The sequence below is a fragment of the Pelophylax lessonae genome (assembly GCF_965119305.1).
Source record: "Pelophylax lessonae genome assembly, chromosome: 7".
Classification (NCBI taxonomy): Eukaryota; Metazoa; Chordata; class Amphibia; order Anura; family Ranidae; genus Pelophylax; species Pelophylax lessonae.
Window position 1 is genome coordinate 233,461,728 of NC_138774.1, and position 18,143 is coordinate 233,479,870.

The following is an 18,143-nucleotide window of genomic DNA, read 5'->3' on the forward strand; positions in this document are numbered from 1 at the left end:
GATGTGGTGGCGTGATGGTGACATTGGGGTGCAGGGTGGGGAGAGTTGGATGATGGGGTGCTGCATCCATGTTACAGAGTGACCTGGGGGTGCTGCTTGAGGGAGTTAGGTGACAGGAGATTGCATTGTGGGAGTTTGAGGATAAGGGGACCTAGGTGACCAGGCAGGCATGCAGTGGCATCATTTCAGGCTCACATGGGGGGTACTGGGTAGGGAGGTAAGAAGACAGGGATACAGGGACAGTGCTACAGGGGGAAAAGACAAAAGAAAAAGGGACGCACCGACCTAGTGCATCACCACTAAAACCATTTATTAAAATATTAAAAAGTATACAATATACTCACAAGGCAGGTGTGATAATACACACATCAACATTGCATATACAATCTCCAAGGTCCCATACGTAGCCGAATGGCATGCAGAGTGCCGCATGGGGCTGCTGTGGCTGGGCTGACGCGTTTCAGGGGCGAACCCCCTTCCTCAGAGCCAAAAAAGTTGCAAGATATTTCATTATATGAGGGAGAATCTGTACTTTTGACATGACTGTGCCAAAGAATGGAGTGGCAAGTAAAGTATTGGTTGTCCAATACCACTTCTGCAGGTGTTTCCCCACCACTCCCTGAAGAATCGTCACTGTTGTCACTTTTAGTACCTGATGACGAATTTTCCCATGAATCGCTATCGCTCAGTTCTTTAAAATATTTCCGATTCACCATCGCTGTTTTCCAGTTCATCCAAAAGCGTTTTTGAACTAGAAGGACGCTTTTTGGACGCAATTGACGTTATCAATTTTCCAGGCACAAAGTACCGCAAAAAGTACAGGCAGGGCACTGAAAAAGCCACTAGGTGAATTGGCATGATACAAAGTTGTAATCCTAACAGATTACACTGTATTTTTGTATTTTTTTTTTTAATCCCCTGCCTGTTCCACCCCCCTGCGACGCAGCGCTCGCAGAGAAGGGAACCGGAAGAAGGTTCCGGCATCGGCTGAACACACAGCGGGAGGATGGCTGGAGGAAGGCTGGGAAGGACGGCGGGAGAGATCTCAGGGGAAGGTGAGTTTCATTCTAGGGTAATCCCGAGTGTGGCTCGGGGTTACCACTTTTGGCACTGAATATTAACCCTGAGCCACACTCGGGAATATTGCTAGGGACATTAAAGCGGAGTTCCACCCAAAAGTGGAACTTCCGCTTTAAGTGCTCCTGGCATGTAATTTTTTTGGGGGGGAGCGGGTACCTAGATTTGACAGGTACCCGCTCCCACTTCCGCTCGGGCCGTCTAGGCGGTAGCGACTTGAGCGGAAGTTCTCCTCTTCCCCTCCCTCCCTGCAATCTTCTGGGACACGTCACAGGTCCCAGAAGATTGCCCGTCCACTCAGGACGTGTAGCAAGACTCGCGCATGCATAGTACGCACCTGGCTGTGAAGCCGCAAGCTGTCACAGCCGGGTGCCCACACTAGAGATGCCGGCGCTACGGGGAGAAGAGGGAGAGAACCGAGGCTCCTGCCGGCCAGCATCGCTGTACCGTGGGACAGTTAAGCATACAGTGGGTACGGAAAGTATTCATACCCCCTTAAATTTTTCACTCTTTGTTATATTGCAGCCATTTGCTAAAATCATTTAAGTTCATTCTTCTTCCTCATGAATGTACACACAGCTCCCCATATTGACAGAAAAACACAGAATTGTTGACATTGTTGCAGATTTATTAAAAAAGAAAAACTGAAATATCACATGGTCCTAAGTATTCAGACCCTTTGCTGTGACACTCATATATTTAACTCAGGTGCCTTCCATTTCTTCTGATCATCCTTGAGATGGTTCTACACCTTCATTTGAGTCCAGCTGTGTTTGATTATACTGATTGGACTTGATTAGGAAATGCATGTCAGAGCAAATGAGAATCATGAGGGCAAAGGAACTGCCTGAAGAGCTCAGAGACAGAATTGTGGCAAGGCACAGATCTGGCCAAGGTTACAAAAAGATTTCTGCTGCACTTAAGGTTCCTAAGAGCACAGTGGCCTCCATAATCCTCAAATGGAAGACGTTTGGGATGACCAGAACCCTTCCTAGAGCTGGCCGTCCGGCCAAACTGAGCTATCGGGGGAGAAGAGCCTTGGCGAGAGAGGTAAAGAAGAACCCAAAGATCACTGTGGCTGAGCTCCAGAGATGCAGTCAGGAGATGGGAGAAAGTTGTAGAAAGTCAACCATCACTGCAGCCCTCCACCAGTCGGGGCTTTATGGCAGAGTGGCCCGACGGAAGCCTCTCCTCTCCTCAGTGTAAGACACATGAAAGCCCGCATGGAGTTTGCTAAAAAACACCTGAAGGACTCCAAGATGGTGAGAAATAAGATTCTCTGGTCTGATGAGACCAAAATAGAACTTTTTGGCCTTAATTCTAAGCGGCATGTGTGGAGAAAACCAGGCACTGCTCATCACCTGTCCAATACAGTCCCAACAGTGAAGCATGGTGGTGGCAGCATCATGCTGTGGGGGTGTTTTTCAGCTGCAGGGACAGGACGACTAGTTGCAATCGAGGGAAAGATGAATGCGGCCAAGTACAGGGATATCCTGGACAAAAACCTTCTCCAGAGTGCTCTGGACCTCAGACTGGGCCGAAGGTTTACCTTCCAACAAGACAATGACCCTAAGCACACAGCTAAAATAACGAAGGAGTGGCTTCACAACAACTCCGTGACTGTTCTTGAATGGCCCAGCCAGAGCCCTGACTTAAACCCAATTGAGCATCTCTGGAGAGACCTAAAAATGGCTGTCCACCAACATTTACCATCCAACCTGACAGAACTGGAGAGGATCTGCAAGGAGGAATGGCAGAGGATCCCCAAATCCAGGTGTGAAAGACTCCTGGCTGTATTAGATCAAAAGGGGGCTTCTACTAAATACTGAGCAAAGGGTCTGAATACTTAGGACCATGTGATATTTCAGTTTTTCTTTTTAATAAATCTGCAACAATGCCAACAATTCTGTGTTTTTCTGTCAGTATGGGGTGCTATGTGTACATTCATGAGGAAGAAGAATGAACTTAAATGATTTTAGCAAATGGCTGCAATATAACAAAGAGTGAAAACTTTAAGGGGGTCTGAATACTTTCCGTACCCACTGTATGTTTATTCAAAGTCAGCAGCTACAACAAAATGTGTAATTTTAATAAACACCAAAACGGTTGGAACTCCACTTTAAGGAGGGGGTGCTAATATAAAGAGAATCTAATGTAATGGGGGTCTGTAAGGGAGATGCTGATGTAAGGTGACCCTGATATAACGGTGGTTTCTAATGGGGGGCGCTGACTGCTGATCTAATGGTTGGTAGGCCTCCAACAGGGGAGAAGGCAGAGGGTGAGAGCGCACAGCAGAGAAAGCCACAACTGGCAGGAATAATCACTGAATTCAAGGATACTGCCCACTGAATTTCCGCACTTGCTCCATTCCCAAGACAGATAAATGATTGGTTGAGACTGAAGGTATTCTGTGTCCAGGTTTTAGGAGGACAGAAACCCGGGCACAAGTGGCAAAACTCAGACTGTCAGGGTCATTCCCGTACAGGTGGCAACCCTAGGCGCAAGAGACAGAAGACGGGGGGAAAGGGGCGGCTCTGGTGACCACATTGCTGGATCCTTGGGCAGGTAAGTGTCTGTTTATTAAAAATCAGCAGCTACACTTTTAATACCTGCTGACTTTTAATAAATAAAATTAACTGGAGCTCTTCTTTAAATAACCCAATAATGTAGAGAGATAATGACTGCAAAAAGCATAGTTGCCAACATCCCCGATTTGCCAAAAATGCGCCTCTGTCACAGAGATCGGGATGGAGGCGGCGTAGGGCCAGTGTAGCATGAAAATCGGTAGCCTGTGAAAGTCAGTATGTCCTGCAGCACCTGCGCCAGTTTGAGGCAAAACAAGCCGAGCGCAGACCTTCTGCTGCAAAACAAGTCTCTGACTTAAATTAACCGCTTACAAGCTGAGTGATCGGCAGGACATGGGCTGGATCATAGGGACACGGCGGACAGCAGGACACAGGCTGGATCATAGAAAAAATGGAAAGGAACCCCCTAAGTGGGACTTTACTGTCCTAACTATATTGTATCGTCAAAGTGGAAAGATGTAATGTCAACAAGGTATGTAAGATCATACAAGTTTTATTAACAATTGATTAAAAAGAAAACACAGCAATGGTGGCTGATGTATATAAAAATCAACATGATACAAACAAGTATATATAGATCTGTATAGATCCTTGGACTACTATGATGAAGGCCCTGTGGCAGAATAGGCAAAAAAATACCCGATGCGTTTCGGAAGTTCATTCTTTCTTCAGAGGTGTGTATTTTTATAATGACAACAGATCACTTATGTTGATAAATGTTTGCATGCAGTAGCCACAAAATTCTTAAAAACAGACAGTGATGTCCATCGCATTGGCCAGGAAAGGATGTATTTTTAGTGGTGCCATCGGTGAAGTCCAGCAAGGCAGGAAGAGGAAGATGTGTGCAGCCAGACAACGTCTGGTCAGTAGAAGGTTGAGAAGGTGCTGCCTGTACAGTAAGGCCTCCTGCACACCGGGCGTTTGAAAAAACGAGCTGAAAAGCCAGTTCTGATGCCAGAAAAAAACAGCAGTAAAAACACGCTTTTAGAAGCGTTTTGCATTGGGGTTAATGTGCGTTTAGCCACGTTTATCAGCGTTCACATTTAGCAGCCTTTCTCTGCATCAGGCGTTTTTACAGTCTAACGCTCCTGCTCCAGAACCCACTGGGTTTTTTTACAGCTTCAAAACGCCTATGCCACTTACAGCTCCTAAAGGCCTATGTGTGCATGATGCCATAGAATAACATGGAGGGGCATTTTTAAGCTTCAAAAGAAAACCATCTGACGCTCTTAAAAGCAGCTGTAAAAACGCCCTGTGTGCATGAGGCCTAAAGAGACACAGACATCCACTCTACTGGATTCGGAGGATGGATGAATCATAGGGACACGGTGGACAGTAGGACACAGGCTGGATCACAGGGACATGGCGGACAGCGGGACACAGCCTGCGGAGTGGAGGACTGCTCTGACTGCGCTGATGAGACTGCTCTGACCGCACTAATGAGACTGCACTGATGAAACTGCTCTAACTGCATAGATGAGACTGCTCTGACTGCACCAATGAGACTACTCTGACTGCACTATTGAGACTGCTCTGATGAGACTGCACCAACAAGACTACTCTGACTGCACTGATGAGACTGCACTGATGAGACTGCACTGACTGCACTGATGAGACTGCACTGATTGCACTGATGAGACTGCTCTGACTGCACTGATGAGACAGCTTTGACTGTACTAATGAGATTGCTCTGATGAGACTGCTCTGACTGCACTCATGAGACTGTACTGATGAGACTGCTCTGGCTGCACAGATGAGACTGCTCTGACTGCTCCGATGAGACTGCTCTGGCTGCACTTATGAGGCTGCACTGATGAGACTGCACTGAGGAGACTGCTCTGATGAGACTGCTCTGACTGCACTGATGAGACTGCTCTGGCTGCACTGATGAGGCTGCACTGATGAGACTGCACTGAGGAGACTGCTCTGATGAGACTGCTCTGACTGCACTGATGAGACTGCTCTGGCTGCACTGATAAGACTGCTCTGGCCGCACTAATGAGACTGCTCTGACTGCTCTAATGAGACCGCTCTTACTGCACTAAGACTGCTCTGACTATCTCAATGAGACTGCTCTGACTGCACTGATGAAACTGCACTGATGAGACTGCTCTAGCCGTACTGATGAGACTACTCTGACTGCTCCAATGAGACTGCTCTGGCAGCACTGATGAGACTGCACTGAGGAGACTGCTCTGATGAGACTGCTCTGACTGCACTGATGAGACTGCTCTGGCTGCACTGATAAGACTGCTCTGGCCGCACTAATGAGACTGCTCTGACTGCTCTAATGAGACCGCTCTTACTGCACTAAGACTGCTCTGACTACCTCGATGAGACTGCTCTGACTGCACTGATGAAACTACACTGATGAGACTGCTCTAGCCGCACTGATGATACTACTCTGACTGCTCCAATGAGACTACTCTGACTGCACCAATGAGACTGCTCTGATGAGACTGCTCTGACTGCACTGATGAGATTGCTCTGATGAGACTGCTCTGACTGCACTGATGAGATTGCTCTGATGAGACTGCTTTGACTGCACTAATGAGACCGCTCTGACCGCTCTGACTGCACGAATAAGACTACTCTGACTGCACTAATACAGTATCTCACAAAAGTGAGTACACCCCACACATTTTTGTAAATATTTTATTATATCTTTTCATGTGACAACACTTATGAAATGACACTTTGCTACAATGTACAGTAGTGAGGGCACAGCTTGTATAACAGTGTAAATTTGCTGTCCCCTCAAAATAATTTAACACACAGACATTAATGACTAAACCACTGACAACAAAAGTGAGTACACCCCTAAGTAATAATGTCTAAATTGGGCCAAAAGTGTCAATATTTTGTGTGGCCGGTGCATTGGGGGCGCCAACCCCCCCCCCCCATCCATGCGTCCGGCCCCCTAATCTACATGCGGTGTGCCGGACGCATGGAGTTCAATGTTTTTTTATTTTCTTCTGAAGCACGTGATTAGAGCCAGAGGCTTTAATAGGCTTCAGAAATGGGGTGGACCCTGGGCACAGAGCTGTGCGCCTTGAGCCCACCCATTGTGTGACAATAGCGATTGAATATTCGCTATTGTCACACGGATCCTCCTCCTGGACAATCAGGAAGCGGGTCCGAGACCCGTTTCCTGATTGGCCGAAAGGTAAACCTTTGCCATTGGCCAAGGAGGAGGAGGAGGACTCGGGAGACACAGAGGACTGAGGAGAAGCCGCCGCTGCATCAGGTAAGTGCACTGGTCTCTCTGCACGCTGTGGTCACTCTGCATTGATGGGGGCATGCTGTGGTCACTCTGCATTGAAGGGGGCACGCTGTGGTCACTCTGCATTGAAGGGGGCACGGTGTGGTCACTCTGCATTGAAGGGGGCACGCTGTGGTCACTCCGCATTGAAGGGGGCACGATGTGGTCACTCTGCATTGAAGGGGGCACGCTGTGGTCACTCTGCATTGAAGTGGGCACGCTGTGGTCACTCTGCATTGATGGGGGCACGCTGTGGTCACTCTGCATTGAAGGGGGCATGCTGTGGTCACTCTACATTTAAGGGGGCACGCTGTGGTCACTCTGCATTGAAGGGGGCATGCTGTGGTCACTCTGCATTGAAGGGGGCACGCTGGTCACTCTGCATTGAAGGGGGCATGCTGTGGTAACTCTACATTGAAGGGGGCATGCTGTGGTCACTCTGCATTGATGGGGGCACACTGTGGTCACTCTGCATTGATGGGGGCACGCTGTGGTCACTCTGCATTGATGGGGGCACGCTGTGGTCACTCTGCATTGATGGGGGCACGCTGTGGTCACTCTGCATTGAAGGGGGCACGCTGTGGTCTTTCTGCATTGAAGGGGGCACGCTGTGTTCTTTCTGCATTGAAGGGGGCACGCTATGGTCACTCTGCATTGAAGGGGGCACACTATACTTTGATTACTGAAGGCCCCTTTCACACTTTTGTGACCTCAAAGTCATGCAATTTTTTGCAGCGTTTTTTGCCGCTAAACAATGCCTATTACATTTTTCTGTTTGCGCCCCCCCCCCAAATTTGTGAGCACCAGCTGCCACTGGTGGCCACCATTATTTTCCAGCAATGCCTTAACCCTCTTGGGAATGGAGTTCACCAGAACTGTACTGATGAGACTGCTCTGGCCGCACTGATGAGACTACTCTGATTGCACTGATGAGACTGCTCTGACTGTACTAATGACACTGCTCTGATGAGACTGCTCTGACTGTACTAATGAGACTGCTCTGATGAGACTGCTCTGACTGCACAGATGAGACTGCTCTGATGAGACTTCTTGGGCTGCACTGATGAGGCTGCACTGATGAGACTGCACTTATGAGACTGCTCTGACTGTACTAATATAACTGCTCTGATGAGACTGCTCTGACTGCACTGATGAGACTGCTCTGACTTCTCTGATGAGACTGCTCTGACTGCACTGATGAGACTGCTCTAGCCACACTGATGAGACTATTCTGACTGCGCTGATGAGACTGCTCTGAGGAGACTGCTCTGACTGCACTGATGAGACTGCTCTGGCCACACAGAAGAGACCGATCTGTCTGCACTAACGAGACTGCTCTGACTGCACTGATGACACTGCTCTGACTGCACTGATGACACTGCTCTAATGAAACTGCTCTGACTGCATTGATGAGACTGCTCTAATGAGACTGATCTAATGAGACTGATCTGACTGCACTGATAAGTCTGCACTGATGAGACTGCTCTGACTGCACTGATGAGACTGCTCTGACTGCACTGATGAGACTGCTCTGATGAGACTGCTCTGACTGCACTGATGAGACTGCTCTGATGAGAATGCTCTGACTGCACTGATGAGACTGCTCTGATGAGAATGCTCTGACTGCACTGATAAGTTTTTAAAGGTAAAGGGTTTTTTTTTTTATCCAGCAGTCACTTGACTGTGAGAAATTGGGTTTAAAAGTGCACTTGCCGAATTCTAACATTCAAGGGAGTGCTACATCTCACCTAACAGCACTCTTTTACTTTTATCTTTTAGACTTTAAGATAGAAGTAAAAAAATGCTGTTAGCTGAGAAAGATGGTATCTCTTGTTTTCATGTATCACTGTCCTGACTGTGAGAAATAGGGCAGTGCAGGTTTAAAAACGTATTTCTTTCAGTCACTCCTAGCTGACACAATCACAAAGGGCCCTTTCACCCAGCGGGTCCAATCAGATCTGCCTGTCAGTTTTTCAAGCGGACCTGATGGGAAGGTCCATGCATCCCTATAGACAGGTGGATGTAAACACTCTATTTAACCACACCCCTTTTAAGCCATGCCCAATATTTAGCGTAGTGATGGACACGCCCACATAATGGATGCCCCGCCCCTAATCACCATCCTTTCTGCCAAAAGGTGTCCCTAAACATTTTTGGGCCGAGTACGTAGTAACTGGCCGGAATTAGTGGGGGGAGCTGCCTTGGAGGTGAAAATCCAATTTGTGTGTGCACAGAAGAAAAAGCGTCATTGGTTGCTAGGACACCGGCGGTCCTAGAAATCAATGACTGCAAAGCATTCACAGGCTGGCAGGGTGGGCGGAGACACAGAGGGAGAGAGCTTACAGCAGAGAAGCTACACCCGGCGGGACTAATCACTGAATTTTAGGGTACCCCCCCACTAAGTTCCTGCACTGGCTCCATCCCCAGGACACAAACATGATGGGTTGGGAGTGGAGGTATGCTGTTTCAAGATTTAGGGAGGACAGAAACCTGGGCACAAGTGTCAAAACCGGTCTGATCGGGTCATTCCTGTACAGGTGACAACCCTAGGCACCAGGGACAGAAGACGGAGGGAAGGGATGGCTGGGGTGAGAACAGTGCTGGATCCTGGAACAGGTGAGTGTCTGTTTATTAAAAGTCAGCAGCTACAGTTTTGTAGCTGCTGACTTTTAATAAACACAAAAATGACTGGAGCTCCTCCTTAAAGATAAATTCCAGCCTGGGGAAAAAATAAATTACAAATTCTGTAGCTGCTGACCTTTAATATAAGACACTTACCTGTCCAGGGAGCCCGCAATGTCAGCACTCCAAGCTGATCCATCTATCGGCTTTGGGTGCTGGCGCCGGTGTTCCGTGAGAATTACCTACCCGTGAGAAAAACCTACCCCTGTTCACTTCCGGTGCACGGCAGTGTGTGTAATGATGCGGGTACATTAAAACAACTGTGCTGCAATATGAGTCATCTCCGCTCCTGTCCCTGTCACTTCCCTGCTCTCGTCAAGTAAATATTAAAGCGGCGGCGGGTGTATGAAAACATAAATCATGGAGCCAAGAGCCGCTTTTATATTTACTTGCCAAGAGCAGGGAAGTGACCGGGACAGGAGCGGAGATGACTCATATTGCAGCACAGCTGTTTTATGTAGCCGCCGCGTGGGTAGGTTTTTTTCACGGTACACCGTGATATTTTCATACTAGTGCGCAAGCGCACTAGTCCGCTCCTCAGTTGTTCCTTTAGGTATCCGGGGCTGTGAGCATGCGCACTGCTGCGCTGCTCAGCTGTTCCTGGCCGGAAGTGACGAGGGTAGGTTTTTCTCACGGGGTAGGTAATTCTCACGTTACACCGGCATCTTCACTAAGGGAAACAGGAAGTGAAGCCTTGCGGATATACAGCCTGTTTCCTACTGCGCATGCACAAATTGCGCTGTGCTTTCTTAATAGTCCCACTGTCTTCTGAGACCTGTGTGTCTCCCAGATGACAGCAGGGGGATGGGGGTTGAAGGAGGGTCTGGAAGCTTCGTAGATCGCCGCACAACAATTGTGGCAATCTTACCCAGAAGTGGGAGCGGGTACCTGGTTTTGACAGGTATGCACTCCCCCCCAAAAGGTGCCAAATGTGGCAGCGGAGTGGGGGAGGAAGCTAACAAATGGAGCTTCCTCTTTTTGGTGGAGCTCCATTTTACATAACCCATGAATGTAGAGAGATAATGGCTACAAAGAGGCTTCAGGGGATCAGCAGCATTTAGCAGTAGCAAATGGTAAAAAAAGTTCTTTTACCTAAACTGGTAGTAAACCGCTCTGCATTTTTTTTTTTTGTGCCCAGTAAGGTAATGGCACAACATGCTAGTATGCAATGCATTGATTGGTCAGAGCTGCGATGATGTCACTACCGCGCGTGTGCGTGGGAGCCACCCTTTATGGCACAGGACTCTGAAGGAATGGCCTGGGTGGCCGTTCCTTCAGAGTGCATGTGCTGGTAATGTCACCACATGCATGTACAGTAAATATCTCCTAAATGGTGCAAGTTTAGGTGATATTTATGTTACCTATCGGAAAGCCTTATTATAGGCCTGCCTATAGGTAAAAGTCAGAGATGAGCTATTCATCCCACTTTAACCACTTGAGGACCACCCCGCACAGATATACTCCTGCGCGAACCGACGTACCTGTTTGTTGGCTTGTGCTCTGGGGCGTGCACACGCCGCGGGCAACCCACTCCCACTGTGATTGTGTGGCAGCACCTGGAGGGCTTCTAAAATGGCGGAAGATTATGTCTGACAAGTCTGTTTCTGACAAACGCACAGCTTGTAGAACTACAGAAGCCAGCGGTGAAGTTGTGGTCACACAGCCCCCACTCCTCACATAGCCCCCGCTCTCTCCCCTGCTATGTGTCTGTGCTTTATACATAGATACACAGATGTCAAAAACGCAAACTTAAACTACTGAACTAATGGGAAATAGCCAGAATGTAACTGTTAATCTGATAAGAAATAGCTGAGATGTATGTCTTGCTTAGATGAAAGAAAAGTTTAATTTTTGTAGTTTTGTATATGCACTTGTGACGTAACTGTGGATATATAAGTGATGTGTACGCCTATTTTGGGGACTTGGTAAGCGGGCCAAGTCCCTTCACTAGTGAATGAATGAATAAAAAGGTGTGCTTCCTGTAAGTTTGTGTCAGAAAATTCCATTCCGTGAGTTTCATTAACCATTTGGTGCAACAATTGGGCTCTGTGGGAGCCAACCAGCGGGTCTGGCGAATGCCATGTCTACCAAATCCCGCAAATCGTTCAGAGGAGAGGCAGAACGGCGGTCTGCCTATATAAACAAGGCAGACCATTGTTCTGTCACAGAGGAAGATGGAGATCTTGTGTTTCTGCTAAGCAGAGACAGGGATCTCTGTTTTCCTCTAGTGCATCTACTCTCCACACAGTTATTATTATTATACAGGATTTATATAGCGCCAACAGTTTGCGCAGCGCTTTACAATTTGAGGGAAGACAATACAGTTACAATACAGTTCAGAACAGGAGGAAATAGAGGGCCCTGCTCGTTAGAAAGCACTCCCTAGGAGCACACTTAACCCTTTGATCGCCCCTGATGTTAACCCCTTTCCTGGCAGTAACATTTATACAGTAACAGTGCATATTATTTAGCACTGATGACTGTATTGGTGTCACTGGTCCCCAAAAAGTGTCATTAGTGTCAGATTGGCCATTGCAATGTCGAAGTCTTGTTAAAAATCGCTGATCGCCTCTGTAGCCTCCTCTCCTGTCACCGGAAGACTTTCCAGCCTGATCGACTCGAATCTGACGTCCATCCACAGACTTCCCATTCATCCCCTCCATGGCATCTTTTGCATCTTCAGCATTTTCAAACGTGACAAAACCAAAGCCACGCGATCTCTTGGTCTCCCGATCCTTCACCACAACCACTTCAGATATTTGTCCGTATTTACAGAATACATCTTCCAGACTCTGCTCATTGGTATCAAAGCTCAGACCGCCAACAAAAAGCTTTCCATCGTCAGAAGACATGATGAGATCTTATCTATGTACGGAGCACAGGTCAAAGAGAAACCAGCAGAGGGTTCTTCCGTGGAGGTGGTGGAGGATATGGAGGCAGCCGGTTTGATAACAGCAGAAGTGGAGGCTATGGTGGTGGATCCCGGGATTATTACAGCGGTGGCAGAAGTCAAAGTTATGGTGATCGCTCAGGAGGAAGCTCCTACAGAGATGGTTATGACAGCTATGGGTGACCATGAGAACTAAACGTTCTGGTGTTTGGATCACTGTCATATGCAGATTGTCGTCTGCAGCTCACATGAGAATCTCTGCAGTTCACATGAGAAACTAGCGTTTAGAGGTGATGAAGAGGAGATATGCAGATATGATGTAAAGGAGTTGATCTAAATTTAATAAACTTTTTTTTTAATTAAAAAAAATAAATAAAATCGCTGATCGCTGCAATTACTAGTAAAAAAAGAATTCCATAAATCTATCCCATAGTTTTGTAGACGTTATAACGTTTCCGCAAACCAATCAATATACACTTATTGGTATTTTTTACCAAAAATATGAAGCAGAATACTTATTGGCCAAAATTGATGAAGAAACTTGATTTTCTACATTTTTATTGGGTCTGTTTTATAGCAGAAAGTAATATATATATATATATATATATATATATATATATATATATATATATTTTTTTTTTTTTTTTTTTTTCCAAAACGGTCGGCGCAAAAAATAAAAACAAGATCAAATACCACCAAAAGAGAGCTCTATTTGTGGGGAAAGAAATGACATATATTTTATTTCGGGTACAGCTTTGTAGCTGGGCTATTGTCAGGTAAAGTAACAAAGTGCCATATCGCAAAAAATGGCCTGGTCATCAAGGGGGTAAAATCTTCAGGGGCTAAAGTGGTTAAAATAACACTTGTATACACTGTAGTGCAGATTTGCCGTAGCAAACGAAATGTCATTTAGTTAAGAAAACTTTCTTGTTTTTTTTTATTATTGTTGCTAAATGTCTGGCGCCAACAAAATGGCGCTTGTCATTTTCAAATAACTTTATTGTTCCCGAACAGTCGCCGGAGTGTGACGCTACACACAGGGCGGAGTTACCAAGGCTAATGGCGTCGGGAAGGCCTCAGTCCTCTCAGCCCCTGAACCCTAGGTTTTTGCGGATCCAGTCTGGGCTGTGCCGCCCTTTTCTTATCCCTTGACCACCCGCACCTCCCTGGTTCTTCTGGACTCTTCTCCTCGGCATTCTTCGCACGGACTCCGCCCGGCGTGCACGTGACGCGTCAGGCCTCGGACTCAGGTAAAGCGCGCGGCCGTGCTCGTCACAAATCCTTCGGCAGGGTAAATAGTGTGGCTTAATGCCCCACAGAGCCTTGCGGGCCGGCGAAGTCTCGTCCTTTGTGTGAATAGGCTGGACTGTTCGTTTCTTCCCTGTTAGTAATAATAGTGCTTTGTGAGTGTGTGGGGAAGTTTAGTGATAAGTTAGTATGTGACAGACTGAGGTATGACTGAATGTAAGGTGAGGGGCCCGGGCAGGGGGTTGAGGCCTGTTTCTAGTAGAGGCAATACAGCTGTAACCCATAGCAACCAGCAATGTACAATAAAGGGGCTGCTGATGGCACTCATTGCAGTGTGTAAACCTTCATCACCACACCACCATATATGGATAACCTTTCTCCCATTGGATTATGTTTTACCAGTATTTATTTTTTTAATACTTTTCTTACCGCTAAGGTGGCTTTCACGGTAGTGTAGTGCTGCGGCGCGCACAAATCACGCCATTTGTGGCACACACAAATCACGCCATTTGTGTCACGAGTGCGAAATGTGCTAAAACCACTTCATGCGTCTTGCCGTGCCATTAATTGTTAATGGTGCAAAAAGCATGCCAAGCAAGAGCGCATGATACTAAATCTAAGTTGACGTGTGCGTGCGTGTTTTGTACATGCACAAAGCTGGTACCGCAGCCCATTCATTTCACTTCACTGCTGTACCTGGGTAAAATGTTATGGTTCCCCCCCCCCCCCTCCCTTTTTCTTTCTTTATGCACTACGCGAAACCATACGGTGCTGAGGCATATGCGTACGAAAGAGTGAGCGTCTGTGCAGGTTGGGAACATGCGATGATGCCCGCTTTCTGACCTGCATCTATGTGTTTTTACCTGTGCACTGATTAGCGCATTGCTGCGTGGGTAAGGAATGCACTCGATTATGCCTGCGTTCCTGACCTGCACATATGTCAACCTATGTAAAAATCATGGAATGAAAGAAGCGTAAAAATGTTGCTCTTAGCGTCTGTTTAGCTAAGGCAGCGCGTTGGATTGTATGGGCTGTCTTGCTGTCAAAATGCAACAGCACATAAGCTTGACACCTGATGCCCCTCTACAACAGGGGTCTTCAGACTTTCTAAACAAAGACTTTAGAGGGCCGGGCTAAGGCCAGTAGGAACAAAAAATGTCCTGGAACCAGTGGGAGTAAACAATGCCCCATCGTTGGAGGGATTGTGCCTCCGCCGTTGGCGCCAGTGGGGGGAAATGTGCCCACGCCGTTGGCGCCAGTGGGGGGAATTCACATGGGGTCTTCAGACTTTATAAACAAAGGGCCAGTTTACTGTCCTTCAGACTTTAGGGGGCTGGGCTAAGGCCCGTAGGAACAAAAAATGTCCTGGAACCAGTGGGAGTAAACAATGCCCCATCGTTGGAGGGATTGTGCCCACGCCGTTGGCGTCAGTGGGGGGAATTCACATGGGGTATCCAGACTTTTTAAACAAAGGGCCAGTTTACTGTCCTTCAGACTTTAGCAGGGCCAGTGGGAGAAGAAAATGTCCTGTGCTCCAGTGGGAGTCAACAATACCTAGTCTTTGGTGTCAGTGGGAGGGATTCTGCCCCCTCGTTGGTAGGAGGAATTCTGCCCTGTTAGCGTTAGTGGTTGACACCTGATGTCCCTCTAAACCAGGGGTGTCCCGACTTTCTAAACAAAGGACTAGTTTACTGTCCTTTTGGCTTTAAGGGGGCCAGACTAGGCCGAGTGAGAGTAGAAAATGTCCTGGGGTCCAGTGGAAGTAAACAATGCCCCGTCGTTGGTGTCCGTGGGAGGAGTTCTGCCCCATTGTTGGTGTCTGTGGTTAACGCCTGATGTCCCTCTACACCACTGGTTTCCAAACTTTCTAAACAAAGGGCCCGTTTACTGTCCTTCAGGCTTTAGGGGGGCCAGTAGGAGTAGAAAATGTTCTGGGGTCCAGTTGGAGTAAACCATGCCCCGTTGTCTGCGTCAGTGGGAGGAATTCTGCCCCGTCGTCTGCGTCAGTGGGAGGAATTCTGCCCCGTCGTCTGCGTCAGTGGGAGGAATTCTGCCCCGTCGTCTGCGTCAGTGGGAGGAATTCTGCCCCGTCGTCTGCGTCAGTGGGAGGAATTCTGCCCCGTCGTCTGCGTCAGTGGGAGGAATTCTGCCCCGTCGTCGGCGTCAGTGGGAGGAATTCTGCCCCGGCGTCAGTGGGAGGAATTCTGCCCCGGCGTCAGTGGGAGGAATTCTGCCCCGTCGTCGGCGTCAGTGGGAGGAATTCTGCCCCGTCGTCGGCGTCAGTGGGAGGAATTCTGCCCCGTCGTCGGCGTCAGTGGGAGGAATTCTGCCCCGTCGTCGGCGTCAGTGGGAGGAATTCTGCCCCGTCGTCGGCGTCAGTGGGAGGAATTCTGCCCCGTCGTCGGCGACAGTGGGAGGAATTCTGCCCCGTCGTCGGCGACAGTGGGAGGAATTCTGCCCCGTCGTCGGCGACAGTGGGAGGAATTCTGCCCCGTCGTCGGCGACAGTGGGAGGAATTCGGCCCCGGCGTCGGCGTCAGTGGGAGGAATTCGGCCCCGGCGTCAGTGGGAGGAATTCTGCCCCGTCGTCGGCGTCAGTGGGAGGAATTCTGCCCCGTCGCCGGCGTCAGTGGGAGGAATTCTGCCCCGTCGCCGGCGTCAGTGGGAGGAATTCTGCCCCGTCGCCGGCATCAGTGGGAGGAATTCTGCCCCGTCGCCGGCATCAGTGGGAGGAATTCTGCCCCGTCGCCGGCATCAGTGGGAGGAATTCTGCCTCATTGCCCCCAAGGGCCAGTTAACTGCAAGCAAAAATAAAAATGCTGCTCTACACTAATGAGTTTAGGGCCTATATGCAAACTGGCCTCAATTACGCTGGCTTTCAGACCCTCAGGTCTCATGCACACTGGACAGTTTTACATCTGCTTCTAGGGGGCGTCTGCATTTTTTTTTTTTCCTGCCTCTAAACACCTCTCCATGTTAGCCTATGTGTCCATGCACACATAGGCTTTTAGCAGCATTTAGTGGCAGGAAAAAAACTGCCAGTGCGTTCAGGAGCATCAGAGTTTTGGCAGAAAACACACTTGAAGCTACTAACAGCTAGTAAACGTTAGTGCTTGAGCAATAATTCCTTTCAATGACCAGAATCAATTAAATAATTTAATGGCCAAAATGAATAATGTCCAAGAGCTCCTAAATAAAAGCTTAACCCCCTTGGATCATAACCCTTTTTCTGACATGTTGCTTACAAGTTAAAATCAAACTATATATATATATATATATATATATATATATATATATATATATATATATATATATATATATATATATATATATATATATATATATATATATATATATATATATATATATTAAATGTGACGATATCAGATTTCCATGCTGCGATTAATTGATTAGGGTTTTGTCACGGTATACGGTATTATCACGGTATTCAATTATTAAACTTAAATTATTAAATTTCTACCTCACTTCAATTTCATTGCTGAATTTAGGGACTTTGGTTCACTTTTGCACATAATTATATAGTCAGTCAGTACAGACTCTGTGAACCAGGCCTAAAATAAGCCATCAAGCAGTGTCTGGCCTACCTGGTGATGACTGGTCCTGGCGCTCTGATCCGATGGCCTGGTCATTAGGGGCTAAATCCTTGCGGCCCAGAAGTGGTTAAACCTGCAGGAGGAGCGGTGTTTTTATTTGTAAATTACTTTTCACATGCTTTAGGCCTGGTTCACATGTATGCGGGTTGGCGGTTCACATGTATGCGGGTTGGCGGTTCACATGTATGCACATTTGCACAGGCATAGCAGCCCATTGATTTGAATGGGCTGCTATGCCCTCATTTTACGCAGAAAAAAGGTGCATGCAGCATTTTAAAAAAAATGCAGTGGCCTTTAAATCCATCCTACTTCTGCGAGGATTAAGTCGCATGGTGCAAAAGCAGGATGGGGTTCACCGCCACTGCATTTCTTAAAATTCTGCATGCAGCTTTTTTAGCTGAAAACGCAGGCATAGCAGCCCAACCCCATTCAAATCAATGGGCTGCTATCCCTATCCCTGTGCATACATGTGAACCGCCAACCCGCATACATGTGAACCGCCAACCCGCATACATGTGAACCGCCAACCCACATACATGTGAACCAGGCCTAAAGCAATAGTAAAGTAATTTACAAATAAAAACACCGGTCCTCCTGCAGGTTTAACCACTTTTGGGCCGCAAGGATTTAGCCCCCTTAATGACCAGGCCATCGGATCGGAGCGCCAGGACCAGTCATCACCAGGTAGGCCAGACACTGCTTGATGGCTATATACTAATGTAATGTGGGCTGCTATGCCTGTGCATCTATATATATATATATATATATATATATATATATATATAT

At 47.6% G+C, this 18,143-nt stretch overlaps 1 protein-coding gene across 1 annotated transcript; it reads right to left on the bottom strand.

Moving 5' to 3' along the window:
* Positions 1-11,360: 11,360 nt before the first annotated feature.
* On the bottom strand, positions 11,361-12,500 carry LOC309560604 (cold-inducible RNA-binding protein-like; the record flags this gene model as incomplete). The annotated part of the gene is made up of 2 exons (XM_082264229.1): positions 12,176-12,500; positions 11,361-11,368 (listed from the first exon to the last, which is right to left on the bottom strand). Exons 1-2 carry the CDS (start codon positions 12,456-12,458, stop codon positions 11,361-11,363), a joined length of 291 nt encoding a protein of 96 aa, XP_082120355.1. The 5' UTR covers positions 12,459-12,500.
* Positions 12,501-18,143: the final 5,643 nt, after the last annotated feature.